Genomic DNA, 11,761 nt, shown 5'->3' with positions numbered 1-11,761 from the left:
CAGCTTAATCGTAGCCGTTGGCTCCAAGTGATAACCTCTACGGCTCGCTGCTGCTGCTGCTGCTCTAATCACGCTTCACCTTTAGGCTCCAAATGTGGTAGAAGGAGAACGCGGCAATGCCGCCGAGGAAGATGACCCCGAATATACTCGGCACTATGAATGCGTACTTTAGAGGCGGAAAGAACAGCCGTATGGGATTGCCTGTGGACAAAGAGAGAAAGAGAGAGGAGAGTAAGAGAGCGAGAATGTGTGTTAGAGGTGTGACCTTGAAAAAGGCCAAAACCCTAGAGAGCGTCATTCACATTTCAGGTAACAGTTTAAATCATTTACGCATTAGCATCTACCATTTACTTCTGCTTATATGCATGCATTCACATATGTAAATGTGCATTGTATATAGCATTTAGTAGTAGTAATAACTGACCAATTTAAAGAGCGTTACTTTAATTACAGCACAAAGCCGCCCGCGAACCGTGCGGGGATTATTTAATAAAAAAAAATGTGTGTATAATCAGCAGAGCAGCTGCTGTTTGTGGTTGCTTCCGCTGGGAGCGGAGCGGAACAGAACGATTCGCAATTCGTACTCACCTTCATCGATGAGCATAAACGGCAGCACCGCCACCCAAAAGAAATAGTAGAAAAGCACGGCGATTGCGGTTATCAAAATGATTTTTCCGAGCTGCGCATTTGAAGCCATAAATAAATGATCGAATGTGTGCGACACGCGACTGGAGGACTGTCGGGGGCGACTGCGGAAAACTACGATGCGATTACTACTCATGGGGGCGCACACTCGCAATTCCCAAACTATTTGTGGCTCCACGGGCTCCGCTCCTCTGTCCTATCTGTCCGTCTGTCTGTGTGTTGGTAATAAACAAACAGGTGGTATGTGTGTGCGAGTGTTTTCTTCGATGCGAAATTCTAGCAGCAGTCCAAACAAAAACAACAAGAGCACGCCCTCCAGTACTTTGGTGGAATATCTTACGTAAAAGCAGACGGCTCGGGCAATTGTTTATGATTGTAGTAATATAGCTTTCGATTAGTTACTTGTAATTTAATTTGTTCGGATTTCTTTAGATGCTCGCGCGGTCGGTTCGATCCCACGGTCCCGGAATTGTATGATTCTTGAAGTTCGGCTTAACCCACTTAACCCACCTTTTAAAAACCACCATTTAGGCAGGTGAACAACATCTGATCCGCGGATAATAATACTGTTTTTAAATGCATCCTGTAGATGTTGTAGATACATGCTTCCACTTTCCCCACAAAAAAGATTTCCACTATATCTTTCAATTGAACTGCACTAAAACTGGTCAGGGTTTGCTATTTTCGTGTGGTAAATATCCACTGGCCGACAATGGGTTATCGTTTTTTTTTTGTTGATCGAAGTTCCTTTTATTATTACTAGCCAGCAATTACCCCCAGCACCTAATACATAGTATTATAAGATTCTGCAATATTATCATTTCAATCATTTGAAGGACTCTGTTTTGTTGGATAGTTTATAAAATAAACGAAATGAACTTCCTAGCCTGGGCCTCCAAACAATCGACAGTCACGTTTTTAGATTAAACCGGTATTTTCGGTATTCTATTTGGATGGGTGTTTTGTTTTGTTTTTGCCATACTATGGTCACACAGGAATGCGAATAAATGTAAATTCCATGTTCAAAAATGTCAAAGAAAACGCAGGAGAAACGAAAGCCGTGGGTGAAGAACCTCTATTCGAACCGAGAGTACCCAGACAACTATACCGATGCCAGCTTCCTCAAAGATCTGCGCACCAATCTCCATGTGCGAATCTACACCTACCGAGAGGCCATAGCCGGCATTACGGTGCTAAACAATCAGATTTCCTGCATAGCCGGCTTCCTGATACTCTACCAGATGATGCTCAGTGACAGCGTCTCGCCCACCACTATACTCCTGCCAAGCTGTGCGATCACAGGAATTGGCTATTTATGCTATCGAGGGAGGAGTCTGAGCATGCCGCTTTTGGGAGAGGATTCAAAGACCCTGGTGACGGTCGTCCTCTTTGGTTACCTGTTCTCCCCGATGCTGCACACCCTGACACAGGCCATCAGCACGGATACCATCTACACCATGACATTCTTCGTCTTGCTGGCCAACCTGATGTTCACCAACTACGGCCTGGACGTGGCAGTCGTCTCCAAAGCCATATCGCTAAATGCGGCCATTTTTGGATCCATCTGTCTGGCTTCGCGCCTCTCTACGTCGTACCACGCATTTGTGCTGCTCGTCGAGGCTGCCATATTCTTTGTCCTGTATCCCATCATCACGGAGGCCAACTGGAATGCCCTCTTCATGATCCCCATCTTTGTGATCTGCTGCGGAGCTCTCTACTGGATATCGCGGCCGGTGCTTTGTCTCTACGCTTGCACCACGCTATTCATCAACTTTGTGTGTCCATTCATATTCGTGAAGCAGCAGAAACACAAGTTCAACATCCACGGACCCTGGGACGAGGCCATTGTGGAGGAGAACACCGACGAGAATCTCGATGAGAACTTATAGCGTCAGCTTCGCTTCTCACAGCAGCTACAACCAACCGAGCATGGTGGCGGCGATGTCGGGGAGCACTAGTCATTGGCATTCTGTAATTTATTTGTACATATTTTCTTTCTTACACTTATTGCATGCATTTTTCATTCCAAAAATATTCATAATCATTGTTATTTCGTTGTAAATTAATTTGTAAATACTTGCATGCATTTTAAAAGAAATATATCTACAATTTTGTTGATGTGCTTGCCCCATGGAGGCCACAATTGTTCCCAATGTAACAAAGTTGTTATCTTTATTTCTGGGAGGATCACAGAGTGGACTCGACTATGTATTTTCATATGCCTCCAAAAAGTTACTCAAATTTGATCCGTTGATCGATTATGTTTGACGTTTATTTACAAACATATACACACTTGCGAGTGGCGAGTGAATGCAGATCATAAAATAATACATGATGTATATTCATTATAAAGTTTCGATACGATTAAAATTAAATAGAAACTAGTTTCTCTTGGTTTGCGGTAAAAACTCTTTTTACAATTAGCATTACAACTACTAAGAATAAGAGACACACACAGACTAAGCCTAACTAACGAATCCCTAACCATATGCGGAGTGCATACGATGTGCGCGTACAGACAGTACAACTGTCTTTTAGTCATTCACTAAGCCATAAATAGATATATACTATATTCTATATATAACTATATTGAATACAATAATTCACTTCTTTTGCGACGGTATAAACTTTTCAAAATGTAAAAAACTGTATCTGTAGTACATATGTGTATTTCTCTGGTTTGGTTGGGCTCACGTTTACTTGTTTAAACTTAAACTTACTAGATTGTTGTGAATTAACTACACTCCTCGATTAGTTATTAACATATTCTATATAGTATTGTATGCTCTATATATTGTTAAATGAATGAAACGAAACATGTCCCCATAAAAAGCAGCAGCACACACGCACGCACCAATTCCACAAACACTTTCGCTGCCCCATTCCCATTCAATTGTGTGGTTTTTGCTTTTGATTTCTGTTTCAATTAAACTAGCAAACAATCATCAGCCTGCATTGCACCCATCCATCATCTACTCCCTCTCTCACACATTTATCCCTAAAATTCTACTAAGAACAAACAATGGATACAAAAACACTTGAAACACACATAAATACTGCACCGAATGGCAGCACCAGTCTCCTCCTAACTAACTAACTAAACAGCTCGGGCTTCAAATTAGAGGGCAACCTCATCGCCGTTGCGGCTTCTCAGAGGTGTCACCGTCACCTGCTCCTCAAACTGCTGTTCGGCGCGCAACTGAAGCTCTCGTCGACGCTGTGCAGTCACCGACGACAGATTGTTCCCATCGACACTGCCACACCCACTGCTGGAAGCCACTTCTACTTTGTTGTTGGCGCTTCTTGGCTCGTACATTATATCACGTATTGATGATGTTTCTGCTTTTGCTGCTGCTGCTGCTGTTGCTTTTGGTTTTGTGGCTGATTTTGTTGCTTTTGCTGTTGCTGTTGGCTTGGTCGTGGCAAAGTGTACTACATGTTGCGGTTGCGCTTGCTGTGGCTGTGGCTGCGGCTGCTGCTGTTGTTGCGCTTGCTTTGGATGTTGTCAGACTAATTCGCTCTTTGGCGTTGATGTTGCCGTGATGGCAAGGGAGTCGCTAACTTCCCCGACAGCAGCCCCTTGGTTCCCACTGGACGTTGCCGCATCCAGCAAAGAGCCAGCCTCCACATCGCCAGCCTGACGCGCTGCATTCCGCTGACGACACAGATAAGGCGAATTGGTGGGTGAAGGCAGTTGGTTCTGAAAGGAATTCCAACTTGAGTATGCTGTACACATGGCAGAACTTGGCCTTCCGCTTACCAATTTGTTATTATTTTGGCAACAAGTGGCCTTGACACAGCCCTCATCGGTGGTGGGACAGTCGAGGGCACAGCAATCGGAGCCGCTCATGTTGATGCTGGAGGTACCGTCGGACATGTTGCAGGCCTCGATTTCGCTAAACTCTGGCTGAATGGTAGTGGAATGTATGCCCTCATTGTGGAAGAACTCCTTGACCTTTTCGGCAATTTTCATGTATTCCGACAGATTGCGGCATCTTCAAAAGGGCAGATTAATCATTAATTAAGCCGATTATGAATGATATTTCCTGCTGAAACTTACCGTATATGTGCAGAGGCAATGATGCGATCGCCTGCCAGCTGCCACACATGGAACTCGTGCACTGCCAGCACTCCATCGACCTTCTCCAGCAGTCGCTTCTGTATGGCATCCACCTGGATGTGCGTGGGCACAGTCTGCAGCAGAATCAAGGCGGATTCACGCAACAAAGGCCAGACCGAGTGCAGAATGAGCACCACGAGCACAATTGAGAGAGCGGGATCCATGTAGTAGCGGTATTCCCATTTGGTTGTCCACACCACAACAGCACTGATGACAACAATGACGCTGCCCAGGGCATCGCTGAGCACGTGCAAGAAGGCGCCGCGCATGTTCATGGAGCCAGGATCATGGCTGTGGCCATGGCTGGATTTCTTAATTTGTTTCTTCTCCTTTTGCTTCTCGTAGGCATAATCATTCTGCTCATCATCGCCCTCGCCCTCGTCCATGTTGGCCAATTCGGTGAGGCGACTGTGATTGCGAGTGAGACCGCCGCCATGCGAGTGTCCATGGTGTCCGCCATGCTCTGGAAAACGTAAATTCTGTTAGAAAATGGGATGGATGGTAGATGTATTTGTCTAACCATAGAGCAGGCATAGTCCAATCACATTCACGAGCAGTCCCAGCACTCCAACAATAACCAAGAGCTTGGGCTGATGGATTTCCTCCATTTCAATGAATCTAAATATAAGAAAGAAAAGGATTTTAAAATAAATTCTCGAGCATTCTCTTTAGCAAGGTCGCTTGAGCTTTGGGAGTGAGAAATCATCCTGCAAGCCATAGCTGTTGTACGCCCAATCGAAAGAGTATCTGCTTCACCTCGGAGAATATGCCCGCGGAATGTAAATTCAATAAAAACCCAAACCCACACATTGGCAGTTGGCATTAACACGAAATATTAACTCACACACGAATAAAATTAAGATAATTTCAGAAAATGTATTCAAATCACGTCGACGAGCTTTATGGCTTAATGCTCCTCTCACAGATCAACTTTGATCGATCCCATGCGATCGGATCAGATCGAATCGGAGCCACTGGGGCGTGGACTTTGATGGGTAATTACTCTCAATCCCAGTTCCCAATCCGAATTACACTCACCGCTTGCACGCCTCAATGGTGATGCTGAAGCAGAGCGCCACCAGAAACACGGCATTGACCAAAGCACCCAGAACCTCGGCACGGGCCCAGCCAAATGTGTTCTTCGACCATTTTTTCGGTGACATCTGTCGATTGAGAAAGAGAGATATAGAGCGGTGTGCTATCAATGCGAGGGGCTTAGGGGAGGCACTTACCTTCACAGACAGAAATGATATAACCAGAGCGGCAATGTCACCCAGCATATGAAAGCTGTCGGCCACCAAAGCCATGGAGTTTGTCACATATCCAACGATGATTTCAACAAAGAAAAAGAACGCCGTCAGCCACATCATGGAGAGCAGGCGGCACTTCTTGCCCGAGTACTTGGCCATCTTGGAGAAGCTGCCAAAGAGAACAAAGCCCATATCAATATCAATATAAATCAATTTTCTCCCCAAACTTATTTGAAGTTCATTCAACCAACCCGCTGCCTTGGAAAATCCGCTTTTTCCAGGCACGGAGGCACCCAAGCAAATTGCCAACAAATTGAGTTTTTCACTTTGCAATTGTTTTCCCATTTGCTGTTGTTCTCAAACTGTTTTCCATTTAGCCTTTTGTTCGTTCGATGGGTGGAAAGTTTTAGCCTTGCCCTTCCGCCATTCCAGCCCCGCATTTTAGAGCGGAATTTAATTGAATTCAAAAGATAGAAGCAGCCCGGTAGCCCCTCTCTGTGTTGGTATGCGGGGGCTTGGCTTTGCTCTACGCTTGAATGGATAGCTCCACCTCCGTCTATGGGAGATTGATACTGTACCAAAAACTCACGCAAAGAACTGCATTTTACGGCAGCACACCTCTGCTTTAGTCTAGGGTTTGAAGTGGAGTTTGTAAATGAAGTGTAGACGTTGCAAGCGAATCAATTTTGAATGCAAGTGGATCGTTGGCATCGAACGAAAGGCGACACTATTGCCCAGGCCCGTTGCCAGGGACGTCCAACAAACAAAGGGAAAATCAGAGAAGGGGAAAAACAAGGCAAGCATATGGACAGGGAAGCAAACAACTGTGGAGATGGAGCGGTAAGAGAAGCAAACAAAAAGTGGGGGGTCTGTTCTGGGTAAGAAAAAACAATTTGAAATTGCAAATGAAATTCAGCACCCAGAAAACTAACACAAACCCCAATCGTTGGCTAAGCAACCCACTGGCAAAGGGGGAAGTACGGGTAGCACACACTAAAGAGGATGTCAAGAGCACATGTACCTGTACCTGTACCTCTACTGTGTGTATCCAGGGGGGGATATTGGCACTATCTTCAGTGGCATTCTTAGATCTCTGACTAAAAGTAAAAGCCAACACAAACTGATTACACAATCTCCTGTGGCGTTCTTCTTATCTCACTCTTCCCGCTCTTTTGATCGGCACACGAGACGCCAAAAATAAAAGGTTTTCTTTTTGTTGTTGTTTCTTTTTGCATTTGGATTTTTATCTTTTCTCCTGCTTTCACGGTCTTACCCCACCCCCTACGTGAGGCTAGTGGGTGTCGTGCGCAGAGGAGCGACAGCGGAAGGGGTTCTCGCCGATAAATGCGTACTTTTGGATCAGAATATTAAAGAAGACAAGAGAAAGAGATGAAAGAAGAGAAGTGAGAGGTTTTTTTTTGCATTTTGATTTTTATCTCTCTCCCGCTTTCACCCCCTTCTTTGGCTATTTGGGTACATTTGGGTACCGTGCGCACAGGAGTGGAAGGGGTGTTCGCCGATAAATGCGTACTTTGGGTACCGTTATCTTTCGACGGGGTAGGGGAACTGGCCATCCTCTGCTGCAATTTACATGTCCGGGGTAGGGAAAGGGAAAGGGAAGCTATTATGCTAGATAAACACCAACGATAAGCGATAAGCTCTTTGTGATTAGTCTCTGATTTGGAAGCTTGTGCGCAAAAGGCAAACACAGACACACAAGTGCCAGAGACAGAGGCACAGGCACACGACGACAATGCTTATCGGTCGTGGGTGGGTGGGTGGTATGGGAGGGGACTGGGAAGAGTCATCGCATGGATACAACGTTTTTCTCGCTTACAATGTTGGCAATTTATATCTGAAGCAAAGAAACAACAGACGGAGTACTATTCATAATTTGTATTGAAACAAAGGGGATCGGAACCATAGAAATTACTAGAAAGGAACATCGTTTTGATGCACCGAAGATTAAAGAAAGCTCTATGGTATAGATTTAAATAAATCTGCAAGCATGAACTGCCCCACTGAGAGACTTATTACCATAGAAACAAAGAGACAGATGGACATGGCTATCTCCATGTTGGATATGTTTCATTTTGATTTCATTTACACTTCACTTTTAAAGGGTTTTTATAACAAAAAGTAAATCCCTGGAACACACTCGTATATAGCTGATGATACCGTATCGTATCGTATCATATGAGCCTTGGCAAGCAAGCACTTGTAATTCCGTAGAAACAGCAATATTCCAGGAAATATTACTTACGAAAATTGCAACGAAACAAAAGCATTAGAATCCACTTCGAATCAGAACTTACTTACAGCTGTGCGTGTGGAGAGAGTTGAGACTGTAATATTGTAAGGAACCTCAATCGGGTGGAAACCTCGTTCGTTCACACTTGATTAAATACTGCATACAAATTACTGCCTGCCTGTGTCTCGGCCATGTGCAGCGTTCACGGAGGGCACTGCCACTCCCCGTGGTACCTGGTGTGTGCCCAAGGAGATAGCGCAGGCCCGGGCCGGGCCAACCGAATGGTCAACCGAGCGATGGCTTAAAATATGTCACTGGGAATCACTGATAGGCGGACTGTGTGGCTCCGCTCCGTTAAGCTCTGCTGAGCTCTTCAGCAGCGTGCCTTGGCAATGGTCAAACGAGCGAACAAACGAACGAACGAACGTGTTTGGCATGAAGCAGGTAGACAAGTCGCTTAAATGATGGTTAAGCCATTGATGAAATCAACGCTATTTGCTACAACTAAATATATTTGGCCACTTAAAGCGGTAATGTTATGTCACAGCCGAAATAAAAAGAGATTTTGACACTCTACACGCCCCCGTACCTCACACCGAACTCTTTTTAACTGAAGTTGTAATTGAAATTAAATGTAACTTTGGCATTGGATATGGCCTCGAGTCGGATAGGGAGTACGTGATTTGTTCTACATATCAAAACTGATCATTTCCGGCTTTGATTTGTTTGCTGTCTTGCCTCAAGGATGTTTCAGTACGGGCTACATAGAAAATCGATGCATATTTCTATGATTTTCTATATATGTATATTCACATGTGTATGTATCGTACATCTAGACAGCACGTGACATGCGTGGCCTACGAAACTCAATTAAAATCAATTCAAAATGCAGCTCACAATCCGCTACTGATTCAAAGTACAATTTCCAGTGGCTTTTACATATCTGCTCTCCAGCATTGGTCTACTTTTGGGTATGGCTTTTGGTTGGAGGCGGCGCCTCCCACAGACCTTTGCTGTCGAACGATAAGAGAATTTTTCATGCTACTTGATTAGAGCGAACAGCGGTGGAAGCAGCGGGACTGACTGCTGGCTGTCCAGTCTGCAATCACTCAATCACCAAAAAGTACAGAAACCGCAGGCCGATAAGCTAAACGGATTGTGTAAACGATATCTGGGAAGCATGGGAACATATGGGTGCTTCAGATAGAGCTAATATTCCACTATATTGCTCATTATTTATTAATTTTACTTGGGCCATTGCTTCACCTCGTCGTCACTGCATAACAAATAAAAGCAATCAAGTAATTATTTTAATGTCAGAAATTGCACGGCAGCAGTTGACCCACAAACCAGAAATAAAGGGCCTGAAAAAGAGGAAACTAAAAGAGAAAAAAAGCAACCCATTTGTTCTCCAGCGATTAACCTGCTTCTGCCTACAGGCCCCCGTGGGCTTGGAAGAGTTTGCCGCGTGGGAGTGGCTGTGGAGTGCGTTGCATGCACCACACCAAAGGGCAGCAGAGGGCACGAGCACCTGTGACACATAAAGAACAAAACAGTAGGGAAATTTCATTGCTTGGTACATGTGTCCAGCTCTATATATAGCCACAATTTGCATTGCCAATGAATGGAAAATAAATCCAATCTCAAATAGAGAATCCCTCCCACTCGTACTCGTATTAAGGCTCATATCTACAAATATAGTTTCTAAGCCACAATTGCCTTGCTCTGCCTGCTTCCAAGATTAGATCGTACCCCGGCCCACTCTCCTTTCGCGCTGTGGTGTGGTGTTTGGTCGGGGGTGAGGGTGGGGTAGCTGGGTAGCCTTATCTGGACCTACGCTAACCCACATTCGTGGCTGCAGTCGTAAATTAAGTGGACTTTATGGCAAACATAACCCACTTTTGCTGTTTATTTCGGCTGCAGTCAATATGTTTAGACCACAAATCAAGTGTACGTAATGCTAATCAAATATTTAACACCCAAAATGCACAAAATCAACTGAATAATGCAGGCTGCATGATGCCCGAGCTTGTTTTAATTTACTTGCCACAGAATTCTATTAACACGTATTGATTTTTCTCCCTCCCGCTCTCTCTCCCTTGGGTTTTCTGCAACCGATTTCTCAGTAAATATGCAGGGGGGGAGGACGGTGTGCAGCATGACCTTTTAAATCGAATTATATTGTCCACAATTTAAACATGTATTTAATTCAACCAAGTACATGGAGAGAGAAATAAAGATTTCCTTCAAGAACAACAAGCGGCAGTGAGTCAGAGAACATTCGGATAAACAAATGATTAATCCATGTCGTGCTTCTTCCCATATGACAATGACTAGCAACCGGTTATGCAGCCAGGGGAAGTACACATACACAAACACATGCGATAAATTCAGGAATAACAAGTCCTAGACACAGACAGAAGAACATCAGAGGCAGGTTGAAAGGCACTCCCCAGGGATTACATCAATTGTCAAAATGCAAATATCGAGCGCGAATACGTGCCGTGGGACGTCTACCTGTGCGGAAAGGGAGTGGGAAGTGCACACCCGCCGCCCAGTTCGGTGACCCAAAAGGGCCCGCGACAGGCATGTACACGTTTACTTTTCACTGGCTGTTGCTGCTTCTGCTTCTGCATTGTTCTGATTTTACTCTGAGTAGGTAGTAGGTAGAACTTACCGAAGCTGTGATGCCTGCTTGGGAATCGACGCTGGTGCTGCTGCTGGTCTGCTGTTTCACTGCCTGAGTGGCCGCAGGAGGTGCGGCTCTGACTCCAACACTGAAGTGGCTGCAAACAAAAGTTTATATCGTTATATCGCTACACTTTTTCCATACACAATTCAATGATATGTATATGCAGTTTTCTAGGGGCCGTGTGGGGGTGCGGCATGGGGAACAAAGCAGACAAATTATGTGCCAAGGAAATGCGCAGCATGCAAAGTTATCTGCAGAAATTGTAAACTTCTCCGATAGCCAGGCCACGCGCAAAAATTCCTGCGCTTCTGCAGAGAGGGGGTGGTGCACGCTGTGTGTACAGTAAATATGTACATATGTACATATGGATGTATGTATGTAAGTATATGTAAAATGTGTGATAATTCTGCACAGTCACAACTCTGGTGTTGGGGAAATGGAATACAACTTATGCACGTGCACTTGTGAATAATTGGTCAATGGGCTTTCACGCTATCTGCGGCCGTACCGATAATTGCTTTAATGGTTTTCGCACACGAGAGCGCACAGGCGGAGAATCAACAGCAACGGTTTGCGACTTTAATAGTTAATAGGGATGTTAAACATATATATATGGATGTATCAATATATCGATATATACTTATAGTTGATAGTATATTTTGCGATACTTGTTCGAATTATCTGATACATTAAAATGGCTCTTTTTGTTTAATGTTTCATTAATGTAACAACTTGTTGGTAGTTCAGGGTAGATTGGCCGTATTTTTCTGTTGTTTTATGTCGTTATATACCCGCATCGCTGG

General features: G+C 44.5%; 3 protein-coding genes across 3 annotated transcripts; 1 reads left to right on the top strand and 2 right to left on the bottom strand.

Moving 5' to 3' along the window:
- Window positions 1–33: 33 nt before the first annotated feature.
- Window positions 34–986, bottom strand: LOC117893047 (dolichol-phosphate mannose synthase subunit 2). The gene is made up of 2 exons (XM_034799424.1): window positions 589–986; window positions 34–201 (listed from the first exon to the last, which is right to left on the bottom strand). Exons 1-2 carry the CDS (start codon window positions 779–781, stop codon window positions 65–67), a joined length of 330 nt encoding a protein of 109 aa, XP_034655315.1. The 5' UTR covers window positions 782–986; the 3' UTR covers window positions 34–64.
- A 625-nt stretch (window positions 987–1,611) lies between these two features.
- LOC117893043 (phosphatidylinositol N-acetylglucosaminyltransferase subunit C) lies at window positions 1,612–2,799 on the top strand. Its single transcript, XM_034799419.1, has one exon. It carries the CDS (start codon window positions 1,674–1,676, stop codon window positions 2,532–2,534), a length of 861 nt encoding a protein of 286 aa, XP_034655310.1. The 5' UTR covers window positions 1,612–1,673; the 3' UTR covers window positions 2,535–2,799.
- Window positions 2,800–3,255: 456 nt separating this feature from the next.
- LOC117893039 (zinc transporter 1) lies at window positions 3,256–11,576 on the bottom strand. The gene is made up of 8 exons (XM_034799407.1): window positions 11,467–11,576; window positions 10,944–11,052; window positions 5,998–6,184; window positions 5,804–5,928; window positions 5,286–5,383; window positions 4,706–5,228; window positions 4,406–4,640; window positions 3,256–4,345 (listed from the first exon to the last, which is right to left on the bottom strand). Exons 3-8 carry the CDS (start codon window positions 6,172–6,174, stop codon window positions 4,151–4,153), a joined length of 1,353 nt encoding a protein of 450 aa, XP_034655298.1. The 5' UTR covers window positions 6,175–6,184; window positions 10,944–11,052; window positions 11,467–11,576; the 3' UTR covers window positions 3,256–4,150.
- Window positions 11,577–11,761: the final 185 nt, after the last annotated feature.

This window comes from Drosophila subobscura, chromosome J, assembly GCF_008121235.1.
Source record: "Drosophila subobscura isolate 14011-0131.10 chromosome J, UCBerk_Dsub_1.0, whole genome shotgun sequence".
NCBI lineage: Eukaryota > Metazoa > Arthropoda > Insecta > Diptera > Drosophilidae > Drosophila > Drosophila subobscura.
Note: the sequence above shows the minus strand (reverse complement) of the source record. Positions and strands in the feature narration are given on the sequence as shown.

Excerpts from the sequence above, each read along its gene's own strand:
- LOC117893047 (XM_034799424.1), bottom strand. The coding sequence starts at position 781 with ATGAGTAGTAATCGCATCGTAGTTTTCCGCAGTCGCCCCCGACAGTCC. Across the intron at positions 202-588 it reads GTTTATGCTCATCGATGAAG|GCAATCCCATACGGCTGTTC; the intron begins GTGAGTACGAAT and ends CTTTGTCCACAG.
- LOC117893043 (XM_034799419.1), top strand. The coding sequence starts at position 1,674 with ATGTCAAAGAAAACGCAGGAGAAACGAAAGCCGTGGGTGAAGAACCTC.
- LOC117893039 (XM_034799407.1), bottom strand. The coding sequence starts at position 6,174 with ATGGCCAAGTACTCGGGCAAGAAGTGCCGCCTGCTCTCCATGATGTGG. Across the intron at positions 5,384-5,803 it reads ACCATTGAGGCGTGCAAGCG|ATTCATTGAAATGGAGGAAA; the intron begins GTGAGTGTAATT and ends TCTTATATTTAG. Across the intron at positions 4,346-4,405 it reads GCCAAAATAATAACAAATTG|AACCAACTGCCTTCACCCAC; the intron begins GTAAGCGGAAGG and ends AATTCCTTTCAG.